The sequence below is a fragment of the Bufo bufo genome, chromosome 1 (assembly GCF_905171765.1).
Source record: "Bufo bufo chromosome 1, aBufBuf1.1, whole genome shotgun sequence".
NCBI lineage: Eukaryota > Metazoa > Chordata > Amphibia > Anura > Bufonidae > Bufo > Bufo bufo.
In genome coordinates, this window is record NC_053389.1 from 627,490,969 (window position 1) to 627,516,120 (window position 25,152).

At 43.8% G+C, this 25,152-nt stretch overlaps 1 protein-coding gene across 1 annotated transcript in view; it reads left to right on the plus strand.

Moving 5' to 3' along the window:
• Positions 1-25,152, plus strand: part of DUOX1 (dual oxidase 1) — a 278,604-nt gene that overhangs the window by 179,357 nt on the left and 74,095 nt on the right. The window contains exons 22-23 of the mRNA XM_040413827.1: positions 820-895; positions 10,899-11,083. Of these exons, the coding sequence (XP_040269761.1) occupies positions 820-895; positions 10,899-11,083 (261 nt within the window). The remainder of the gene's footprint in view (positions 1-819; positions 896-10,898; positions 11,084-25,152) is intronic.

The following is a 25,152-nucleotide window of genomic DNA, read 5'->3' on the forward strand; positions in this document are numbered from 1 at the left end:
CTTGCCTTATAAATGGGGTTGGGACCATCAGTTGCGTTGAGGAGAAGTCAGGTGGATACACAGCTGATAGTCCTACTGAATAGACTGTTAGAATTGGTATTATGGCAAGAAAAAAGCAGCTAAGTAAAGAAAAACGAGTGGCCATCATTACTTTAAGAAATGAAGGTCAGTCAGTCAGCCGAAAAATTTGGAAAACTTTGAAAGTAAGGGCTATTTGACCATGAAGGAGAGTGATGGGGTGCTGCGCCAGATGACCTGGCCTCCACAGTCACCGGACCTGAACCCAATCGAGATGGTTTGGGGTGAACTGGACCGCAGAGTGAAGGCAAAAGGGCCAACAAGTGCTAAGCATCTCTGGGAACTCCTTCAAGACTGTTGGAAGACCATTTCAGGGGACTACCTCATGAAGCTTATCAAGAGAATACCAAGAGTGTGCAAAGCAGTAATCAAAGCAAAAGGTGGCTACTTTGAAGAACCTATAATATGACATATTTTCTGTTGTTTCACACTTGTTTGTTATGTATATAATTCCACATGTGTTAATTCATAGTTTTGATGCCTTCATAGTCATTAAAATAAAGAAAACTCTTTGAATGAGAAGTTGTGTCCAAACTTTTGGACCGTACTGTATATATATATATATATATATATATATATATATATATATATATTTTTTTTTTTACAAGTAAAGAATTTTTTCTTATAAGAAACAGCTATACATTTATCTATTGGCTGAATTGGGATGAGCTGCAATACCATACAGCACACGGGCAAGTGTCACTGTTTCCTTTGGATAATAGGTTTATGTTTTTTACACAGGCATGGATGGTTCACAGGTCTATGACGCAATGTGTAGGAGAGTATCTGGTGTTGAAACAACGGGTAATGTAAAAAAGTATGTATTCTATATTCTTTAATTCTCTGCATTTATATAAACACTCTGAATGTTTAAAGGAAGTCTGTCAGCAGTTTTGACCATGCCAAACTGCTGACAGCAGTAAGTAGTTGCCCGGGGAGTAGTATAAACATACAGTTAGGTCCATATATATTTGGACAGAGACAACATTTTTCTAATTTTTGTTCTGTACATTACCAGAATGGATTTTGAACAAAACAATTCAGATGAAGTTAAAGTTCAGACTTTCAGCTTTAATTCAGTAGGTTGAACAAAATGATTGCACAAAAATGTGACAAACTAAAGCATTTTTTAAACTCAATACCTTCATTTCAGGGGCTCAAAAGTAATTGGACAAATTAAATAATTGTAAATAAAATGTTCATTTCTAATACTTGGTTTAAAACTCTCTGTTGGCAATGACTGCCTGAAGTCCTGAGCTAATGGACATCACCAGATGCTGTGTTTCCCCTTTTTTAATGCTCGGCCAGGCCTTTACTGCAGCGGTTTTCAGTTGCTGTTTGTTTGTGGGCCTTTCTGTCTTTAGTTTAGTCTTTAACAAGTGAAATGCATGCTCTATTGGGTTCAGATCAGGTGACTGACTTGGCCATTCAAGAATATTCCACTTCTAAGCTTTAATGAACACCTGGGTTGCTTTGGCTTTATGTTTTGGGTCATTGACCAATCAGTTTGGCTGCATTTAAGCACACAGTATGTCTCTGAAAACCCCAGGATCCATCTGACTGCTTCTGTCCTGTGTCACATCATCAATAAACAATAGGGACCCAGCGCCACCAGCAGCCATGCATGCCCAAGCCATCACACTGCCTCCGCCGTGTTTTACAGATTATGTGGTATGCTTTGGATCATGAGCTGTACCATGCCTTCGCCAAACTTTTTTCTTTCCATCATTCTGGTAGAGGTTGATCTTGATTTCATCTGTCCAAAGAATTTTCTTCCAGTGTGCTGGTTTTTTAAGATGTTTTTTTTAGCAAAGTCCAATCTAGCCTTCTTTTTCTTGAGGCTTAGGAGTGGCTTGCAACGTGCAGTGAACCCTCTGTATTTACTTGGTGCAGTCTTCTCTTTATCTTTCAATATATCTTTATTGAGAAATTTTTTCATATATCCAAAGAATACAGTGATCAAAGGAATCGTACATATTACCCGTGCAACGGGTTATATTACATTAGTGTGCATTGTTCGCAGGATCAAGATAATATCATGTACTCCAATGATTACATCCATAAAACAGTTTGGTATAACATCAGTACATTCCAATAACAATGTCTTACAAAATAAACATGGGAAAAATAACCAAAGTGGAAAAGAAAAGAAAAGAGGCAGAGTTTGTATAGAAGACCAAGGCTTTGGGGTGTACATCATAAGCAGCAATCAGTGCGAGCAGATTGTTATATAAGTAAACGACACTTGTGTTTAGAGTTTATTAGTGTCAATTTGTTGATCATTGGATGTGTTGGTCCACTGTGCCCATTCCCTTTCAAATCTGCATAACATAAAGCCTTTGTGTGCTATAATTTTTTCAAAAGACCTAGTAGTGTCTACTGATTTAATGATTTCCTGTATAGTCGGAATTGTTGGGCTTCTCCAGTACCTAGTTATAGCCAATTTCGTGGCCAGAAATAGATGCATAGCAATGGTCCTAAAATTGTACGGGATTTTCGTAATATTAACAAAAAGTAAGGCCAAAGCCGGGTCTCTATCTAGCTCACGGCCTGCTACCTTTGCCACTAGTTGGAAAATGCTAGACCATAAATCTTTTAGCAGAAGACAGCTCCATAGTATATGTATAAGGGACCCCCTACCGCACATCCCCTCCAGCACAGCGGCTCCAAGCCAGGATAAATGCGGCTCAGTTTCAAAGGAGTAAAATACCATCTGAGTAGAGTTTTCGAGTAAGCTTCAAGGTGAGATACGCATTTTAGTCGTTTAGTCGCATAGGTAATAGCTGTGGACCACTGCGCTGGGGGGATATCGCGGCCTAGATCATGTTCCCATGAGATAATGGGAGTGGTTTTTACAAAGGAGTTTTTGTTGCCTAAGAACGTATAGAGAGGGCGAATTCCCTTCCACTTGGAGTGTGTCAAGTTCCATTGGTTCAGGAGCTCCGCATGTGAATGAACCATGAGCGTAGGGTTAGTAGCTAATAGGTGGCGAATCCTCAGATACTTATAAAAGTCATTTTTATGTATTTTGAACCGGTTTTGCAAATTCTCAAAGGAGTCAAGATCCTTCAGGTGGAGCAAATCAGCAACCGTTACTACTCCTCCCTCTCTCCATCCCTCTAAAGAGAGATCAGGAATGAGGTATTGCAGCGCCTCTATTGGTATGACTTTTGCTATGGAAGCGATCGTTCCACGATCGCCACCATGATATCTTTTCCAGGCTTTCAAGGAGGTGGAAAGTAAATACGGGAGGGATTGTGATGGTACCTCCTTGAAAAGGGAAGCTAACAATATTGCCTTTAAGTTATGGGTTGGGGCAAGGGTCTGCTCAATGTGGACCCAGTGTTTGGGGTTATCAGCGGCCCACCATTCCTTGAGTTGGTGTACTCTAGTGGCAAGATAGTAATCATAGATATTTGGGAGGTTTAGGCCGCCCACTTTCCTAAATTTGGACATTATTGACTTAGCAATGCGGGGTGGACCTTTCTTCCAAATAAACTTATTCAGTAGCTTGTTGACAGTGTTAAAAAAGGAGCTGGGAAGGTCCAATGGGAGAATTCATAATAAATAGAGAAGCTTAGGGAGCACATGCTGCTGGAAGGCTGCTACTCTGCCTAACCATGATAGTTCAGTTTTCATTATACTATCCAGTTCTTTCTGGAGATCTAAGAGGAAACTGGGAAAATTTTGCATCATACAATTTTGGAATAGTGTGGGTAAGTTGGACCCCAAGGTATTGAACTCCTGTTGTCTGCCAATCCCAGGGGTAGGTTTGTTTTAACTGGTTCAGGGTATGGTTGGTTATAAAAAGGGGGAGGGCTTGGGATTTACTCTCATTTAGTTTATAAAATGATAAAGTGCCATAGGTGTGGATGACCTTTCTCAACTCGTGAAGGGACAAGGTTGGGTTGGTTAAGGAAAGGATCAGGGGCGTAGATAAGGGGGGGGGATAGGGGGGTTCAAACCCCCCCCAGAGTGTCTGTCCTCCTCAGGGCCGGCGCTTCCATAAGGCAGTACCAAGCGGCTGCCTTAGGGCGCACCCTGCACAGAGAAAGGGGTGGGCGGAAAAACAACCCTTTTTTTTTTAATCATTTACTTGCCAGCAGCGCAGCGCTGCCGGGCGCTCTCCCCAGCCAGTGTTCACTCTAAGCTGCGCTTGTGTTAAACCACAGATAGGAGCAGGAGGCTGCTGATTGGCCAGTGTCAGCTAGCTTCCCTGCCATTGGTCCATCCTTTCACACCCCCTTCTCTCTGGAGCTGAACGCAGCAGGAGGCAGGCGTTCTCACAGTGGATCATGTGACCATGAAGGAGCATGTGACCAGTGACGTCACAGACCTCCTTCTAACAAATCCATTCTAGCATCTACCCAGCATGTATGGCAGGACTCTGCTGAGCAAAGACCATGTGCCCAGGTGAGGTGACCACAGAAGTGCCCTGGCATCTGTCTGCTGCTGGAAGCTCAATGTGGAGCTTTATGAATGTAAAAACTAATAATCAAGAGGCTAAACAAAACCCTGCTTGTCTGCTTCTGACCCTAACGTTCATTTGATTGCAATTTACTCTAACACCTAAAGGGATTTGTTTAAAGCCTGCTGTTTCTCTAGGTGACCTTATGTTGATAGTAGTGTTAATAGAGTCTCAAAGGTCTGTAAAAATAGGGTAACTTCTTTTATAGACCCTTGAGACTCTATTAACACTACTATCAACATAAGGTCACCTAGAGAAAGAGCAAGTTTTTAAAATTATTTTTTTCCTTTAGGTGTTAAAACATAACTTATTTGATTGCTTGGACACCTTAAAGGAAAACAAATTAAAAACCTGCTGTTTCTCAAGATGACCTTATGTTGATAGCAGTGGTAATAGAGTCTGAAAGGTCTATAGAAGCAATTACCCTATTTTTACAGACCTTTGAGGCTCTATTAACACTACTGTCAACCTAAGGTCATCTAGAGACACAGCAGGTTTTTAAAATGATTTTTCCTTTAGGTGTTACAGCAATCAAATGAAAGTTATGTTATAACACCTAAAGGAAAAACATAATTAAAAAAAGATGCTGTTCCTCTAAATGACCTGATGTTGATAGTAGTGTTAATAGAGTCTCAAAGGTTTGTAAAAATAGTGTACCTGCTTCTATAGACCTTTGAGACTCTATTACCACTACTTTTAGCATAAGATCACCTGGAGAAACATCAGTTTGTTTTTTCAAACCCTGGTGTGTCTGCTAGATAAAGTCTTATAATTTGAGAAAGCTGAACCCCCCCCAGGAAAAAAAATTATCTACGGCCCTGGAAAGGATTATGTCGTCCGCATATAATGAAAGGGTGTGTTGCCTGTCACCTATCCGGATTCCTGAGAAATTCTCAGTTTGTCTGATAGTCTGCGCTAACGGCTCTAGGGATAGAATAAAAATAAGGGGGGAAAGGGGGCACCCCTGCCTCGTTCCATTTGAGAGGTTAAAAGGGTCTGACAACTCCCCGTTGGTTAAAACTCGGGCAGCAGGGCCCTTGTTTAATGCTTCTATAGCTTTGATGGTGGCGACAGGGAATCCCATCTTATGGAGCACCGAGAAGGCAAACGACCAGTTCACTCGGTCGAATGCCTTCTCGGCATCCAGTGTAAGGAACACCGCGGGTATTCGCAGTTTGTTGACTCTATCAAGGAGGTTTAACACTCTCCTAGAGTTATCAGTGATTTGCCTACCCACTACAAAACCCACCTGGTCAGGGGCAATCAGGGACGGGATAGTCTCCGCCAATCTGTTCGCTAGTAACTTGGCATAGATTTTTAGGTCAGTATTGAGGAGGGAAATAGGCCGGAAATTCTGGGGAATAGTCGGTTCTTTACCAGGTTTTGGCAAAGTGACAATAGTGGCCTCTAGCATCTCTCTGGGCATATAACCATCCAACATAGTCCTCACTAGGGATGAGTGAAGGTACGGACCTAGAATCTCTGAGAAGAGTTTATAGTAGGAGTTAGACAGGCCATCCGGTCCAGGACTCTTATGATGGGGTAGTTGCTTGATAATACGCAATATTTCCTCTAGACATGGAAGGCAATGAGAGGGAGTCAAGGAAGTTACCAATGTCCTGGTCAGAAGGCTGAGCCACCTCCTTGTTGTCAGCTAAGTTATATAATTGTGAATAAAAGGACATGAACCTATTCGCAATCTCTTTTGGGTCATATATTTTGTGAGTTTTTGAGGGGTTCCAGAGAAAAGCGATCCGTGAATTTTGGGCCTTGCGTTTAATTCTACTGGCTAGTAGTTTCCCTGCCTTGTTTGCTTGTGAATAGTACATAGCTTTGGTTTGTTTCAAGGACAATTCATATTTATGCAGCATGTGCTCCCTCAGCTGAGCCCTAAGAGAGCAAAGCTCATCTGAGTAACTAGGAGTAGGTGATGCTTTATTCAGAATCTCTAGTGCTCGAATTTTGTTCAATAGGTAAGTAATGAGGTGCTCTCTTTTCTTTTTAGCTCTGTGTCCAAGTTTGATAAAAATGCCCCTAATATAGGCCTTATGTGCTATCCAGGTGATAGATGGATTATCTACTGAGTTAACATTGTTCTGAAAGTATTCAGACAGTGTGATTTTCACCTCTAACTGGCAATCCAGGTCAGCCAGTAAGTATTCATTTATTCTCCAAGTCGGGTTCGGAGGGCGGTTGTATTGTTCTGAGATTTTCACTGAAACGGGAGCATGGTCTGACCATGATATAGTTCCTATGTCTGAGCTTGTGATAAACGAGAGGGAAGCTCTGTCTACCAGCACAAGATCTATGCGGTAATATGACAAATGTGAAGGAGAGAAATAGGTGTAATTATGTTCCATGGCGTGATGTAGGCGCCAAATATCGTATAAGGCCATTTTGGAAAGAAGGCCCATTAGTGTATTAGGGTTCCTTCTTGTGAGGGAGGAGGAGTCTACAGATGCATCTGGGACCACATTAAAATCTCCGCAGATGAGGACCTTTCCCTGTTGAACGGACTGGACCTTATTGAGGAGTTTTTGGAGGAAACGTTGGGGATGCGTATTGGGTGCATAAAGACTTACCAAGGTGTACAGGATGTTATTTAGATAACATACGTGAATGATATACCACCCTCCGGAGTCGACGATAGAAGATACCGCAGTATACGCCACCGTGTTTTTGATTGCTAGCAGCACTCCTCTTTTCTTCTTGGTGCAGTGAGCCTGGAGAATAACTGGGAAACATCTATGTTTAAGGCGGTCAGCATCAGCAGCTAATATATGTGTCTCTTGGGCACAGAATATGTCACACTGCAGGGAGAGGGCCTCCCTCCACATCAGGTTGCGCTTGTAAGGGCTATTCAGCCCCCTAACATTTAGAGTGCTAAGCTTTAGTACCATTTGTAATCAATAATGCTATTAACGCAAAAAATACCCTGAGGCGGAGGGAGGCACAACCCCAGCAGCCAAGGACGTACACAAGTAAATATAGCATAACGTAGAACTCTGCCAAGAACATGAAAAGGGTTAAAACTGAAAAGTAAGACAAAAACAGTGACTGGGAAGTCACAACACATAGTAAGGCATGTATTTGCTCCTTCGCAATTATTGGGGAAAAAGTCCTGCCAAATGCCAGAACAGAGGATAATAGGACTGCTGCTCCATAGAAATAGAAGCAGAAAAGAAGTCCCCTTTAATGCGCTTTCTTGCGTTGTCTATTCTCCACCAGTTGCCAATCTCCATAACCATGGTGACGCCTAGGAACTTTAGGATCATGTGTAGGTTCCACTGTAATGTTCCATGAAGCGAGAGTTGCTTTCCCTTCAGCTATTGAACGGATCACTACCATTGAGCCCTCCTTATGAATTAGGAGCTTGACAGGGAAGCCCCATCTGTAAGCAATGGAATGAGCTCTCAGAGCAGTAGTGATAGGGGCAAGGGACTTCCGGAGCTGTAGTGTCGCTGCTGAGAGGTCCACAAATAATCTAACCCCCTCATATGGGGCCGGGAGAGTCTCCAATTATCTTGCGGCCATAGGGAGTTGCTCCTTAATGTGGAAGAAGTGCACCTTTGCTAGCACATCTCTTGGAACATCATCCGGCAGGTGCTTAGGCTTGACAATCCTATGTGCTCTGTCGATTTATCAAATCACGTTCAGTGCTGTTAGGCAGGAGCAAACGGATCAGCTTTTGTATGTATCCTGCTAATTCAGACGCGGTTATGTCTTCTGGAACCCCCCGCATTTTGAGGTTGTTCCGGCGGGAACGGTCCTCTAAGTCCGCAATCTTGGCTTTAAGTTGGGTGACTTCGTCAGAGAGGAGCTCATGAGAGTCAATTAAAGTATTATGGGAAGAGGCAAATTTGCCCATCTTTGTCTCCACGTGGACCATCTTATCCCCCAGCTCTTTAACTGTAGCCTGGATCGGGACTATTGATTTCGCTATCTGTGCAGTAATGGAGTGATGAAATGCTAAAAGCATGTCTTTTAATAGAGTCCCAGAGGCTGGTTGGTCTGATGTCTGCAGACTCTGTAGTGCCTCATGTATAGAGGGAGAACCCGACTGACCCCCAGATGGAGAGAAACACTCACCGGAGTTGCTGGGACCGCGATACCGTGGCCGCTGTTTATCAGGGCTGGCAGTCGGTGAGGTCTGAGTGATGGCGTTCTCAGGGGGGGCGGGAAGGCCTTCCTCCGTCATTCTCTGCAGTCTGTATGAGGCCGCTGCTGGAGGGGACTCCACAGGAGAAGCGTTGGAAAGAGACTGATGTTGCTGGGGTCCGGGCGGAGAGTGCGATCCTGATGAGAAGGAAGGGCTAGAGCCCGGTGTGCTGCGTGCTTCATCTCCGCCGGCGCCATCTTTGGTCTTCTCCTGGGCAAAGAAAAAGTTCAGTTTGCCTTGTTGTTTCAGGCTCTTCTTGCCTCTGGTCATCATGGAGGCATACAGGGGCTTGGAGAGAGAAACGGGCGGCACTTTGGTGGATGCAGATGGGGTTTAGCAGGTCTGTAACGCTTTAATGGAGCAGGAGCTCAGGTTCATGCGTCCATCTCCCTCGGCTGCTTGGCCACGCCCCTCCAGTCTTCTCTTTATGGTAGATTTGGATATTGATACGCCTATATCCTGGAGAGTGTTGTTCCCTTGGTTGGCTGTTGTGAAGGGGTTTCTTTTCACCATGGTAATTATTCTGCGATCATCCACCACTGTTGTCTTCCGTGGGTGTCCAGGTCTTTTTGCATTGTTGAGGTCACCAGTGCTTTCTTTCTTTCTCGGGATGTACCAAACTATAGATTTTGCCACTCCCAATAGTGTAGCAATTTCTCGGATGCGTTTTTTCTGTTTTCACAGATGAAGGATGGCTTGTTTCACCTAAATGGATAGCTCCTTTGACCGCATGTTTACTTCTCAGTAACATTGTCAAAATGCAAGCACCACACCTCAAATCAACTGCAGGCCTTTTATGTGCTTAATTGAGAATAAAATAATAATGAAGGAATTGCCCACACCTGCCCATGAAAAAGCATTTGAGTCAATTGTCCAATTACTTTTAGTCCCTTTAAAAACAGGGTGCCACATGTAAAGGAGCTGAAACTCCTAAACCTTTCATCCAATGTTAATGTGGATACTCTCAAATGTAAGTTAAAGGTCTGGACTTTATGTCCATGTCCATTATATAACTATAACTTGAATATGTTTTAGAAAACAGGTAATAAAAACAAAATTTATGTCAGTGTCCAAATATATATGGACCTAACTGTACCTTTTGTGGATCTTATATTATCAGGAGTAGTGTAAATATAAAGTTTTATCCTACCAGGTTCCACTTCTGAAAGTGCACTGGAGGCAGAGGTGCGATGTGAAGTGCTCTCTGTAGTAAACGGCTTCACAGCTCCTTCCCTCTTCCCACTTGTGGTGGTCACTCAGAGCAGAGAGAAGGGGCAGAAGGAGTTCACTGCAGAGAGCACACAGTAAAGTCTTGCCTTCATTGCACTCAGGAGCAGAACCTGGCAGAATACAACTTTATATTCACATTACTATTCATAATAAAAGCTCTGCTTTTTGTTCTGCTCTCCTCAGCCTCTACCTATATCAGCAGTTTAGCACAGTCAGAACTGCTAACAAACTCAAGTTAAACTACTTTTACATCTGCTGCAGCGATTCCAGCAGGCTGTTCTAGCAGAGAACAGTATGCTGGAATTCTCTGGATCCAGCACTGACGTGTGCAACAGAAATGTCCCATTAAGTATGGTTCCAGTGCTCAGCACATGCTGGAGGTTCTTAGTGAAAACTAAATTGGAGTCACTTAGGGTGGGTTCACATCACATTTTATGCCTCCCTTTGACATATACGTAAAAAAAAAAGGATACAAAAACACAGCACACCACGTTCTTTGCAATGGTAAAAAAAAGTATACATTTTTTTTACAATAAAACTCTATGGTGAACGGCTGCCACTGTCTGAGGCATTCATTTAACTTGTACGTTTTTTGTATACGTTAAATGGATAAGAAATAGTGATGTGAACCCAACCTTATAGGGAATCTGTCACCAGTTTTATGCTGCTCTACCAGTAAAATAATAGTGACAGATTGCCTTCAGGTGGCGCTATAGATAACTGGCATAAAGAAGTTCACTACACACTACTATAATGTCATAATCGATTGGAATTCAGGTAATGTCTGAAACCTGACCTGAACATTTTAGTATAATATTTTACTTGATATGTGCCTCATATGAACTTTACATCTGTCTATGCATATATTAATTAATAATCTATAAAGAGTTGTGCTTTGTCCTGGAATTAGTATATAAAATATTCTGATATATAACTTATTAACAGATGTTCTCTTTCCATAAGTTCATCTAATACTTTAGAAGAACAGCGCCTATACACAGAGGCCAAAAAGGGAAAATACCAAAGAAGCAAAGTGCATAAAAAAATACAGGAGTTCAAACGTTTTATTGAGAATTACCGGCGCCATATCATCTGTGTAGTTATATTCTATGGAATTTCTGCAGGGCTGTTCATAGAGAAAGCTTACCGTAAGTAACATTTAGAGTTCTTGGTATATACAGTAGTTGTAATGGAGTGCCTAGTGTGAAACAGATCTACTCCTATCTGACATGCTAATGCAAGAAATATAATAGTAAACCCAGCATGGTTGCCAACCGTCTGCAAATACAAGAAAAGTCAGTAACGGGGAACTTGTGCCTGTATCCTCAATAAGAAAAATAGATATGTCCAGTGTTCCCTCTAAGCCTTGGCAGCTGCTGAGCGGGGTCGGCTCAGAGCTGGGCACAGCACCATCAAAGGTGGGCTAAAACCTAAGATAATTGTCACATTAGGCTACTTTCACACTTGCGTTTGGAGCGGATCCGTCTGGTGTCTGCACAGACGGATCCGCTCCTATAATGCAAACGCTTGCATCCGTTCAGAACGGATCCGTCTGCATAACTGGTTTTTACAGATCTGATTTTTCACTTTGTGAAAACTCAGATCCGACAGTATATTCTAACACAGAGGCGTTCCCATGGTGATGGGGACGCTTCAAGTTAGAATATACTAAAAGAACTGTGTACATGACTGCCCCCTGCTGCCTGGCAGCACCCGATCTCTTACAGGGGGCTGTGATCCGCACAATTATTGTGCGAATCATAGCCCCCTGTAAGAGATCAGGTGCTGCCAGGCAGGAGGGGGAGACCCCCTCCTTCCCCTGTATTAAATGTGACCAGTGCGGCCCCCCTCCCTCTATATTAATTGGTGGCCAGTGCGGCCCCCCTCCCTCCCTCCCCAGTATTAAATGTGACCAGTGCGGCCCCCCTCCCTCCCTCCCCAGTATTAATTGTGACCAGTGCGGCCCCCTCCCTCTATATTCATTGGTGGCCAGTGCGGATTCCCAGTATTAAATATGACCAGTGGGGCCCCCTCCCTCTATATTCATTGGTGGCCAGTGCGGATTCCCAGTATTAAATGTGACCAGTGCGGCCTCCCCTCTTCGCCCCCCCTAATTAAAATCACCCCCCCATCATTGGTGGCAGCGGAGAGTTCCGATCGGAGTCCCAGTTTAATCGCTGGGGCTCCGATCGGTTACCATGGCAGCCAAGACGCTATTGCAGTCTTGGCTGCCATGGTTACTTAGCAATAAATAGAAGCATTATACTTACCTGCGAGCTGCGATGTCTGTGACCGGCCGGGAGCTCCTCCTACTGGTAAGTGAAAGGTCTGTGCTATAAGCAATGCGCCGCACAGACCTTTCACTTACCAGTAGGAGGAGCTCCCGGCCGGTCACAGACATCGCAGCTCGCAGGTAAGTATAATGCTTCTATTTATTGCTAAGTAACCATGGCAGCCAAGACTGCAATAGCGTCTTGGCTGCCATGGTAACCGATCGGAGCCCCAGCGATTAAACTGGGACTCCGATCGGAACTCTCCGCTGCCACCAATGATGGGGGGGGGGATTTTAATTAGGGGGGGCAGCACCTGCCAGGCAGCAGGGGGCAGTCATGTACACAGTTCTCAGTATATTCTAACTTGAAGCGTCCCCATCATCATGGGAACGCTTCTGTGTTTAGAATATACTGTCAGATCTGAGTTTCACGATCTAACTCAAATCCGATGGTATATTCTAACATAGAGGCGTTCCCATGGTGATGGGGACGCTTCAAGTTAAAATATACCATCGGATTGGAGAAAACTCCGATCTGATGGTATATTAATAGGGGACTCCTGACTTTACATTGAAAGTCAATGGGGACGGATCCGTTTGAAATTGCACCATATTGTGTCAACGTCAAACGGATCCGTCCCCATTGACTTGCATTGTAAGTCTGGACGGATCCGTTTGGCTCCGCACGGCCAGGCGGACACAAAAACGCTGCAAGCTGCGTTCGGGTGTCCGCCTGCTGAGCGTAACGAAGGCCAAACGGTGACAAACTGATGCATTCTGAGCGGATCCGCATCCACTCAGAATGCATTGGGGCAGTACGGATCCGTTCGGGGCCACTTGTGAGAGGCTTCAAACGGAGTTCACAAGTGGAACCCCGAATGCAAGTGTGAAAGTAGCCTTAAAGAGCATACATTGTTAACCCCTGCACCACTTCGTACATTACATTATATTCTCTGCACCATGCTGTGTAATCCTACCTAATAAAATCCCTGTGTGCATGTGCTGTGTCCGTGAGTGTGTGTCGATTTGTTAAGTGCGCGGAGCGCCGGCCAATTGGCACACATGCACGGAAACTGCCTGAAACACCCATACCTGCGCGTCAGGCGTTTACAAGGGGGAGAGCGCCCGGCATGTAGAGCTGTCCGGAAATAAAGGGCCACGTAACTTGGGAGGTAGGGGGCTGTGTGTGCTGCACTGTCAGGGCTCCCCCAGTACCCGGCTCTGGAGCTAATGATCTCTCCAGCTCAGTGCAGTCTCTTTGTGAGTGGCGGTGAGAGGTGAGAGGCCACATCCACCCCTCTGTGCCGTCCTCTGTCATCCCGAGCTGTAGGCAGCTGACGCGGGGAAACAATAGTGCAACTTCCCTGCCCCCTACCTCCCCCCATTACTCTGACTACATCTGTACACTCCGGCCATGACATTAGAGAGAGCTATGAAGGGGGCTACAGGGATATATTATAGAAATGGAGGGGATACAGGGATGTATGATCATAACATAGAGAGGGAGGGGGTATGTGATATACTGTAGACAGGGAGGGGATACAAGGATACATGATATATTATAGAGAGGGAGAGAGATACAGGGATATATTATAGGCAGTGAGTGAGATACAGGGATATATGATATATTATAGAGGAAGAGGGGGATACAGGAGGTATATGATAAACTGTAGAGAAGGAGGCGTTACTGGGATGTATGATCATATTATAGAGAGGGAGGGGGATACAGGGATATATGATATACTGTAGAGAAGAAGGTGGTACAGGGATATATGATATACCTTAGAGAAGGAGGGGGTATATAACAGAGATAGGATATATAATATACTTTAGAGAAAGAGGGAGGTATATAACATAGAAGCCTGTGTGAGTGCTCAGGGCTGTGTGTCCGTGCGTGTTGCCGATAATTGAATTGCGCATGCGCGGCGCGCCCTCCATTCAACACACGGCGCTCCCCATACCGCCCACATGAGTGCACTGCCCATACATTATAATCCCTGCACTGCAGTACAATATACATTATAAACCCTCCACCATGCTGTACAATATACATTACAATCCATACACCATACAGTAAAATATACAGTATAATCCATACACCATGCTGTACAATATACATTATAATTCCTGCACCATGTTGTACAGTAAACCTTATAATCCATACACCATGCCGTACAATATACAACATAACCCCACAGTGTAGGTGTTATACTGTAAATTAAATGGCATGGTGTATGGATTATAATTTATATTGTATAGCATGGTGCAGGGATTATAATGTATATTGTATAGCATGGTACACGGATTATAATGTATACTGTACAGAAAATGTATGGAGGTTACACCATGCAAGACAATATAACCCATGTGGGATAGATAGATACGAGATAGATAGAAATACCTATATACAGCCTATACCTATATACATATATACAGCCTATACCTATATACAGCCTATACCTATATACAGTCTATACCTATGTACATATATACAGCCTATACCTATGTATATACATTCTATACCTATATACAGCCTACACCTACATACAGCCCAACCTATATACAGTCTACACCTATGTACAGTCTACACCGTGTAGACTGTACATAGGTGTAGACTGTATATATTTATACACTGTATATAGGTATAGACTGTATATAGATATAGGCTGTATATGGGTATAGGCTGTATATAGGTGTAGACTGTATATAGGTATAGGCTGTATATAGGTATAGACTGTATATAGGTGTAGAATGTATATAGATATAGCCTGTATATAGGTATATGCAGTATATAGTTGTAGGCTGTATATAGGTATAGGCTGTATATAGGTAGAGGGCTGTACATAGGTGTAGACTGTATAGGTATAGGCTGTACATAGGTGTAGACTGTATAGGTAAAGGCTGTATATAGGTGGAGGGCATGCTGCTGCAAAACACAAGGGGTGAAACCACTGGCAGGAACACACCATCCCAGTGATAGACTATCACTGGGATGGGATGGTGTGTTCCTGCCAGTGGTTTCACCCCTTGTGTTCTGCAGCAGCATGCCCTCCAGGTTTGTCCCCAGCATACTTATGTAGCAGGCGCAGCAGGCAGCTCTCAGTCTCAGGACGCAGTCTAGCTTCTAAGATGGCGCCCTGTGAACTGTTGCTCCTCCTCTTCAGTCAGAAAAGGAAGGAGGAAGCAGCAGTAGCGCGGGAATATGTGGTAGGCGGCGCCCCGCTGAGCCGCATAGGAGGAAGTTTTGAAGAAGTCAGACTCATCATGAGTGTGGGCAAGTGTGGGCATTTTTTGCAAGCAGGGTGAGCGGCCGCTGAGCAGACTATTAAACTTGAGAGCGGGGGCACAATAATTGCTGCATGGCCGCTCAACTGCGCAGCTTAGAGGGAACACTGGATATGTCTATGATTTTTATTGGAGTTAGAGGAGCTTTGGAGGTTAGTGTGATTACCATAATTTTTATTGTACACTTCACAGGAAATACTGCGGGTGTGTTCATATCAGTGTTCTAAGATATACACATATATTGCTTAATGATTATGATTTGTCTGGTTTTCAAATTTAGCAATTCATCCCTGTAGCGTTCTGTAACAACATAAGGCATCTTGCTGTATCAGGGAAAATGAACATGAGAATTACCCTTCAGATAACATCTTCCCCTCACAGAAACGGAAAACAGACAAGGGATAACCTGACTATATAGGAGTTTTATCATTCTGTGCTGACTGCTACAGAAGGGCAATGGTATATTGTATTTAATTTCCAGTGGTATAGTACAGCCAAAATGAAAAAGAAAAACAGCCTAAATGGTGAAAACAATTGTTTTTCTATGAATATTAAATCTAAAAAAATACCCTCTTCTGACGAAAGTGTGCCTTTAATTGTCCCGTTACACCTTTCTACACCAATGCCCAATGTTCTAATTTATACAAGAAAACACTGATGTAATTTGACTAGCAGTGATGGCCAGTTCGCATTGTTCGCCCGCGAACATATGCGGGCTGCCATCTTTATTCACAAGTCTGGCGAGGCACAGGTAAGCCCTTACCTGTGCCTGTGCGCGAGCCGGTCTGAAAACAAGTGCGGTTAGCGGGAGCAGGCAGTTCCGAGAACATCCACCGGGGGCCTTCATCCGGCTTTGACCGCATTTGTTTTCAGACCGGTTCGCGGCACAGGCACAGGTAAGGGCTTACCTGTGCCTCGCCGGACTTGTGAAAAAAGATGGCAGCCCGCATATGTTCGCGGGTGAACAATGCAAACTGGCCATCACTGTTGACTAGTGTTGAGCGAAGTGTGCTTTGGATCATAGATCAGAAGTCGATTCTTTCAAAACTTTGAATGCTGTACAAAGATATGTCTCTGTATAGCATTCAAATGTATGGATTTTGCAGAGGTGAAATTCGTTAAGTCTGAAGTCTCACAAGACTTCGGTGAAGAACTTCAGCCTTTGATTCTACAACTTTAAGAACAATTTAACCACCTCAGCCCCCAGTGCTTAAACACCCTGAAAGACCAGGCCACTTTTTACACTTCTGACCTACACTACTTTCACCGTTTATTGATCGGTCATGCAACTTACCACCCAAATGAATTTTACCTCCTTTTCTTCTCACTAATAGAGCTTTCATTTGGTGGTATTTCATTGCTGCTGACATTTTTACTTTTTTTGTTATTAATCGAAATTTAACGTTTTTTTTGCAAAAAAATGACATTTTTCACTTTCAGTTGTAAAATTTTGCAAAAAAAACGAGATCCATATATAAATTTTGCTCTAAATTTATTGTTCTACATGTCTTTGATAAAAAAAAATGTTTGGGTAAAAGTTATAGCGTTTACAAACTATGGTACAAAAATGTGAATTTCCGCTTTTTGAAGCAGCTCTGACTTTCTGAGCACCTGTCATGTTTCCTGAGGTTCTACAATGCCCAGACAGTACAAACCCCCCACAAATGACCCCATTTCGGAAAGTAGACACCCTAAGGTATTCGTTGATGGGCATAGTGAGTCCATAGAACTTTTTATTTTTTGTCACAAGTTGGCGGAAAATGATGATTTTTTTTTTTTTTTCTTACAAAGTCTCATATTCCACTAACTTGTGACAAAAAATAAAAAGTATTATGAACTCACTATGCCCATCAGCGAATACCTTGGGGTCTCTTCTTTCCAAAATGGGGTCACTTGTGGGGTAGTTATACTGCCCTGGCATTCTAGGGGCCCAAATGTGTGGTAAGGAGTTTGAAATCAAATTCTGTAAAAAATGACCTGTGAAATCCGAAAGGTGCTCTTTGGAATATGGGCCCCTTTGCCCACCTAGGCTGCAAAAAAGTGTCACACATCTGGTAACTCCGTACTCAGGAGAAGGTGGGGAATGTGTTTTGGGGTGTCATTTTATATATACCCATGCTGGGTGAGAGAAATATCTTGGCAAAAGACAACTTTTCCCATTTTTTTATACAAAGTTGGCATTTGACCAAGATATTTATCTCACCCAGCATGGGTATATGTAAAAAGACACCCCAAAACACATTCCTCAACTTCTCCTGAATACAGAGATACCAGATGTGTGACACTTTTTTGCAGCCTAGGTGGGCAAAGGGGCCCATATTCCAAAGAGCACCTTTCGGATTTCACTGGTCATTTTTTACAGAATTTGATTTCAAACTCCTTACCACACATTTGGGCCCCTAGAATGCCAGGGCAGTATAACTACCCCACAAGTGACCCCATTTTGGAAAGAAGACACCCCAAGGTATTCCGTGAGGGGCATGGCGAGTTCCTAGAATTTTTTATTTTTTGTCACAAGTTAGTGGAAAATGCTGATTTTTTTTTTTTTTTTTTTCATACAAAGTCTCATATTCCACTAACTTGTGACAAAAAATGAAAACTTCCATGAACTCACTATGCCCATCAGCTAATACCTTGGGGTCTCTTCTTTCCAAAATGGGGTCACTTGTGGGGTAGTTATACTGCCCTGGCATTCTAGGGGCCCAAATGTGTGGTAAGGAGTTTGAAATCAAATTCTGTAAAAAATGACCTGTGAAATCCGAAAGGTGCTCTTTGGAATGTGGGCCCCTTTGCCCACCTAGGCTGCAAAAAAGTGTCACACATCTGGTATCTCTGTATTCAGGAGAAGTTGAGGAATGTGTTTTGGGGTGTCTTTTTTACATATACCCATGCTGGGTGAGATAAATATCTTGGTCAAATGCCAACTTTGTATAAAAAAATGGGAAAAGTTGTCTTTTGCCAAGATATTTCTCTCAGCCAGCATGGGTATATATAAAATGACACCCCAAAACACATTACCCACCTTCTCCTGAGTACGGAGATACCAGATGTGTGACACTTTTTTGCAGCCTAGGTGGGCAAAGGGACCCATATTCCAAAGAGCACCTTTCGGATTTCACAGGTCATTTTTTACAGAATTTGATTTCAAACTCCTTACCACATATTTGGGCCCCTAGAATGCCAGGGCAGTATAACTACCCCACAAGTGACCCCATTTTGGAAAGAAGAGACCCCAAGGTATTCGCTGATGGGCATAGTGAGTTCATGGAAGTTTTTATTTTTTGTCACAAGTTAGTGGAATATGAGACTTTGTATGAAAAAAAAAAAAAAAAAAAATCATCATTTTCCACTAACTTGTGACAAAAAATAAAAAATTCTAGGAACTCACCATGCCCCTCACGGAATACCTTGGGGTGTCTTCTTTCCAAAATGGGGTCACTTGTGGGGTAGTTATACTGCCCTGGCATTTTCCAGGGGCCATAATATGTGGTAAGTAGGTAAATGACCTGTGAAATCCGAAAGGTGCTCTTTGGAATGTGGGCCCCTTTGCCCACCTAGGCTGCAAAAAAGTGTCACACATCTGGTATCTCTGTACTCAGGAGAAGGTGGGGAATGTGTTTTGTGGTGTCATTTTACATATACCCATGCTGGGTGAGAGAAATATCTTGGCAAACGACAACTTTTCCCATTTTTTTATACAAAGTTGGCATTTGACCAAGATATTTATCTCACCCAGCATGTGTATATGTAAAAAGACACCCCAAAACACATTCCTCAACTTCTCCTGAATACAGAGATACCAGATGTGTGACACTTTTTTGCAGCCTAGGTGGGCAAAGGGGCCCAAATTCCTTTTAGGAGGGCATTTTTAGACATTTGGATACCAGACTTCTTCTCACGCTTTGGGGCCCCTAAAATGCCAGGGCAGTATAAATACCCCACATGTGACCCCATTTTGGAAAGAAGACACCCTAAGGTATTCAATGAGGGGCATGGCGAGTTCATTGAAAAAAATTTTTTGGCACAAGTTAGCGGAAATTGATTTTTTTGATTTTGTTCTCACAAAGTCTCCCTTTCCGCTAACTTAAGACAAAAATTTCAATCTTTCATGGACTCAATATGCCCCTCAGCGAATACCTTGGGGTGTCTTCTTTCCAAAATGGTGTTATTTGTGGGGTGTTTGTACTGCCCTGGCATTTGAGGGTCTCCGCAATCATTACATGTATGCCCAGTATTAGGAGTTTCTGCTATTCTCCTTATATTGAGCATACGGGTAATGAGATTTTTTTTTTCCGTTCAGCCTCTGGGCTGAAAGAAAAAAATGAACGGCACAGATTTCTTCATTCGCATCGATCAATGTGGATGAAAAAATCTCTGCCAAAAAAAGAAAAAGGAGGGGAAAGGCGTCTGCCAGGACATAGGAGCTCCGCCCAACATCCATACCCACTTCAGCTCGTATGCCCTGGCAAACCAGATTTCTCCATTCACATCAATCGATGTGGATGAATAAATCATTGCCGGGATTTTTTTTTTTATATATACAAAGTGTTTGCCAAAGTATATGAACACCGCCACCTCCTCAGCTCATATGCCTCGGCAAACATATCTTTTACTGCAGAGGAGAAATCTCGTCTTGCAGCTCCGCATACACCGACTTGCGTGTAATCTGACAGCAGCGCAATGCTTCTGTCCGAATGCACATCAGTGCTGCAGCTAGTCGATCGGTTGGTCCACCTGAAAGGTAAAAAAAACAAAACAAAAAAGAAAAAACCAGGCCGCAAAGCAATAACTTTATTAACTTTAGAACAGAACATATTAACTTTTTTTTCCTTTTTTTCCTTTTTTACTTACCGGTAATTTTTTTTTTGTTTCGTTTTTTTTACCTTTATAGAACAAACCTCTCCTTCCCCATCGGACAATGTGCAAAGCGCAAATCGCCCAAAGATGTGGCGAAGTACGTTATGCACTTTATCCCAGGTGAAAGGAGAGGTTTGCAGCAGCTGAGAGTAAAAGGGCCCTAATAGCCCTGTGTGCCTGTCCTGTGAGATGCAATCCCTATGCTAGGTGTACCTGTGTGTGGTACTTCCGGAAACACTCACCAAAGCATAGGGCAGGGTGGTCAGGACAGTCAGGACAGAAATAGCGGGTGTCACGCCTTATTCCACTCCTGCTACAGACACGACATCTTTTTCGGGGTGACGGTTGGGTTGAGGTACCAGGAACGACACTGGGGAAATGTCGCTCGTGTAGACGGCTAACTACACTGGTGGATGGGGCCACGGAACCTTCTGGATACAGGAGGTTCTCGATGATCTCTTCCTGAAATTTGAGGAAAGATCGTGTTCTCCCAGCCTTACTGTAGAGAACAAAACTATTGTACAGCGCCAATTGAATTAAATATACAGACACCTTCTTATACCAGCGTCTGGTTCTGCGGGAAACTAAATACGGAGACAACATCTGCTCATTGAAGTCCACCCCTCCCATGAGCGCATTATAGTCGTGGACACAGAGGGGCTTTTCAATGACACGGGTTGCTCGCTCAATTTGGATTGTCGTGTCTGCGTGAATGGAGGAGAGCATGTAAACGTCACGCTTGTCTCTCCATTTCACCGCGAGCAGTTCTTCGTTACACAAGGCAGCCCTCTCCCCCCTTGCAAGACGGGTGGTTACAAGCCGTTGGGGGAAGCCCACGCGACTAGTTCGCGCGGTGCCACAGGCGCAAATCCGTTCTAGAAACAAATGCCTAAAGAGGGCCACACTTGTGTAAAAATTGTCCACATAAAGATGGCACCCCTTGCCGAATAAGGGTGACACCAAGTCCCAGACTGTCTTCCCACTGCTCCCCAGGTAGTCAGGGCAACCGACCGGCTCCAGGGTCTGATCTTTTCCCTCATAGATCCGAAATTTGTGGGTATAGCCTGTGGCCCTTTCACAGAGCTTATACAATTTGACCCCATACCGGGCACGCTTGCTTGGGATGTACTGTTTGAAGCCAAGGCGCCCGGTAAAATGTATTAGGGACTCGTCTACGCAGATATTTTGCTCGGGGGTATACAAATCCGCAAATTTCTGGTTGAAATGGTCTATATGGGGCCGAATTTTGTGGAGCCGGTCAAAAGCTGGGTGGCCTCTGGGACGGGAGGTGGTGTTGTCGCTAAAATGCAGGAAACGGAGGATGGCCTCAAATCGTGCCCTGGACATAGCAGCAGAGAACATGGGCATGTGATGAATCGGGTGCGTTGACCAATATGACCGCAATTCATGCTTTTTTGTCAGGCCCATGTTGAGGAGAAGGCCCAAAAAAATTTTAAGTTCGGAAACTTGGACTGGTTTCCACCGGAAAGGCTGGGCATAAAAGCTTCCCGGGTTGGCGGATATAAATTGTGTGGCATACTGGTTGGTCTCTGCCACGACTAAGTCCAAGAGCTCCGCAGTCAAGAACAGCTCAAAAAATCCCAGGGCCGAACCGATTTGAGCCGTCTCAACCCGAACTCCAGACTGGGCGGTGAAAGGGGGAACTACAGGTGCGGCTGAAGTTGGTGACTGCCAATCGGGGTTTGCCAGCACCTCAGGGATTCTAGGGGCTCTACGGGCCTGTCTGTGCGGTGGCTGCGACGGGGTAACTAGTGCACGTGCCACCGTACCAGCTTCAACTGCCCTTCTGGTGCTCGCCACGTCACCATGTTGTACGGCAGTGCTGGTACTAGGTCCAGGGAGGGCTGCGCTGCTGGTGTATGCCTCACCACGTGATCCGGCAGCGACAGCCCAACTCTGCTGCGCTTGAAGCGGATCCTGCATAACCTGTGGTCTAGCGACTGGTGCTGCCAGGGACCTCCACCTCCTCATCCGAACTTTGGGTCAGAGAGCCACTGCTTTCCACAGGTTCATATTCTGACCCGCTAGATTCATCAGATGAGGGTTCCCACTCCTCATCCGACTGGGTCAGAATCCTGTAGGCCTCTTCAGAAGAATACCCCCTGTTTGACATTTTGGACTACTAAATTTAGGGGTATTCCCTGAGACTACCCAAGAAAAAAAGCAAGCCTGTCTTACAAAGGGGAGGCTAACGAAGTACCGGAGGCCGCTGCGGTTGATAAAAAATATCAAAACTGATTTTTTTATCGCCGCAGTGTGTGTAAAATGAATGTGCAGTGATCAAAAAATATATATTTTTTGTCACTGCGGTGGGGCGGGCGTGGGTGAACGCACGTGTGGGCGACCGATCAGGCCTGATCGGGCAAACACTGCGTTTTGGGTGGAGGGCGAACTAAAGTGACACTAATACTATTATAGATCTGACCGTGATCAGTTTTGATCACTTACAGATACTATAAAAGTACAAATGCTGATTAGCGATACGCTATTCAGCGAATAAAAGTGACTGCGGTGCGGTGGGGTGGGCGCTAAATGACGCTAACTACCTAACCAAGGGGCCTAAACTATCCCTAAAACCTAACAGCCAATACCAGTGAAAAAAAAAAAGTGACAGTTTACACTGATCACTTTTTTTCCTTTCACTAGTGATTGACAGGGGCGATCAAAGGGGTGATCAAAGGGTTAATTGGGGTGCAGGGGGGTGATCAGGGGCTAAGGTGTAGTGTTGGTGTACTCACAGTTCAGTCTGCTTCTCTGCTGGATCCAACCGACGAAAAGGACCAGCAGAGAAGCAGAGAAGCCATATAACAGATCATATTTACTAATATGATCTGTTATATGACTTTTGATTGGATTTTTTGAAAATCGCCAGCCTGCCAGCCAATGATCGTTGCTGGCAGGCTGGTGACGAACTTCTTCTTTGAATTTTGCCGGCCCGCGATGCGCATGCGCGGGCCGGCTTTGAGCGAAATCTCGCGTCTCGCGAGATGACGCGTATATGCGTGATTGTGCGCAGCGCTGCCACCTCCGGAACGCGAATCTGTGTACAGCGGTCCGGAGGTGGTTAAAACTGCAATCCAAAGTCGGCTTCGGTACCGAGGTACTTCGGATACCAGTATTAAAATATTATACAACGAAGTCTCGTGAGACCTTGGATATAACAAATTTAACCTCCGCAAGGCCCATACATGTGAATGCTGTATAGAGGCAGGTCTCCGTACAGCATTCAAACAAAGTTTTGAAGAAAGCAACTTCGGATCAATGATCTGAAGCATACTTTGCCCAAAACTAAATGTGACAATAATTTTTTCCAAAAGCCATAAATTGGACCTTCTCTTTAAAATGGCACCCTAATTGTCTGCCTACTCTTCCTATGCTCACCATTTGTTTAATTTAGTATACATAATCTAAATTAGTTCACATTTCACATATGTACTTTTTGCATATATAAATAAAACCAAACACTGTGCAACAGCACTCTACAAACATTGAATATATGTGTTATACATTTTAATAATGCTATGTAGAGATGGCCTTGCGGTTCGCCCGGCGGTCGTTTCGCGGCAATTCGCCGAACATGCAAACATATGGCGATGTCCGCCGGCACCATATTCTTTTGCATTGCGCCCAACTTTGACCCACACACATCAGGAGGGACAGGACAGCCAATTGTTTCATCACATGGACACACCCCCACCCTATAACAGAACTCGATCTGGCAGCCATTTTACATTCTGTGTTTTGCCAGTGTAGGGAGAGATTGCTTTGTGGAGCATTGACAGGCTGTTAGGGACACTAAACGCTAGCTAATAGGGCCACAAAAGTCCTTTTAAGGACTGGTATAGGTGTGTTATTGATAAGTGTGATATACTGAGCGGTGTGATATACTTATAATATACTTTCTATGTTAGAAAGTAAATTATATTATAGTGCATTTGTATTGTGCAGCAGTTGTATGCAGTTCTGCTGTGATACCGCAGCTATATAGAGGGACAAACGCTATTGGAGTAACTAATTGCAACTGGTGTGATATACCTGTTGCCCCAAAAAAAAAATGATTGAGGGGTGTGATATACCTATAATATACTTTTTAACATAGAAAGTATATAGTGCATTTGTATTGTGCAGCAGTTGTCTGCAGTTCTGCTGCGATACCGCAGGTATATAGAGGGACAAGCGCTATTGGAACAACTATTTGCAACGGGTATGATATACCTGCTTCCACAAAATACTGCTTAAGGGATTTGATATAACTGCTTCAACAAAATACTGATTAAGAGGTGCGATATACCTTAATCCACCAAATATTGATTAAGGGGTTCTATATACCTGCTTCCACATAATACAGATTGAGGGGTAAGATATACCTGCTTCCACCAAAAATTGATTATGGGGTTTTTATATACCTGCTTCCACAAAATACTGACTGATGGGTGCAATATACCTGCTTCCACAAAATATTGATTACGGGGTTCTATATACCTGCGTTCACAAAATACAGATTGAGGGGTGCAATATACCTGATTCCACAAAATACTGATTACGAAATTTATATTCCTGCTTCCAGCAAATATTGATTGAAGCCTGCGATACACTGCTTCCACAAAATACTGATTAAGGGGGTTGATATACCTGCTTCCACAAAATACTGATTAAGGGGTTCTATATACATGCTTCCACAAAATACAGATTAAGGGATGTGATATATACCTGCTTCCACAAAATACTGATTAAAGTTTTTTTTATATACCTGCTTCAACAAAATAATGATTAATGGGTGCA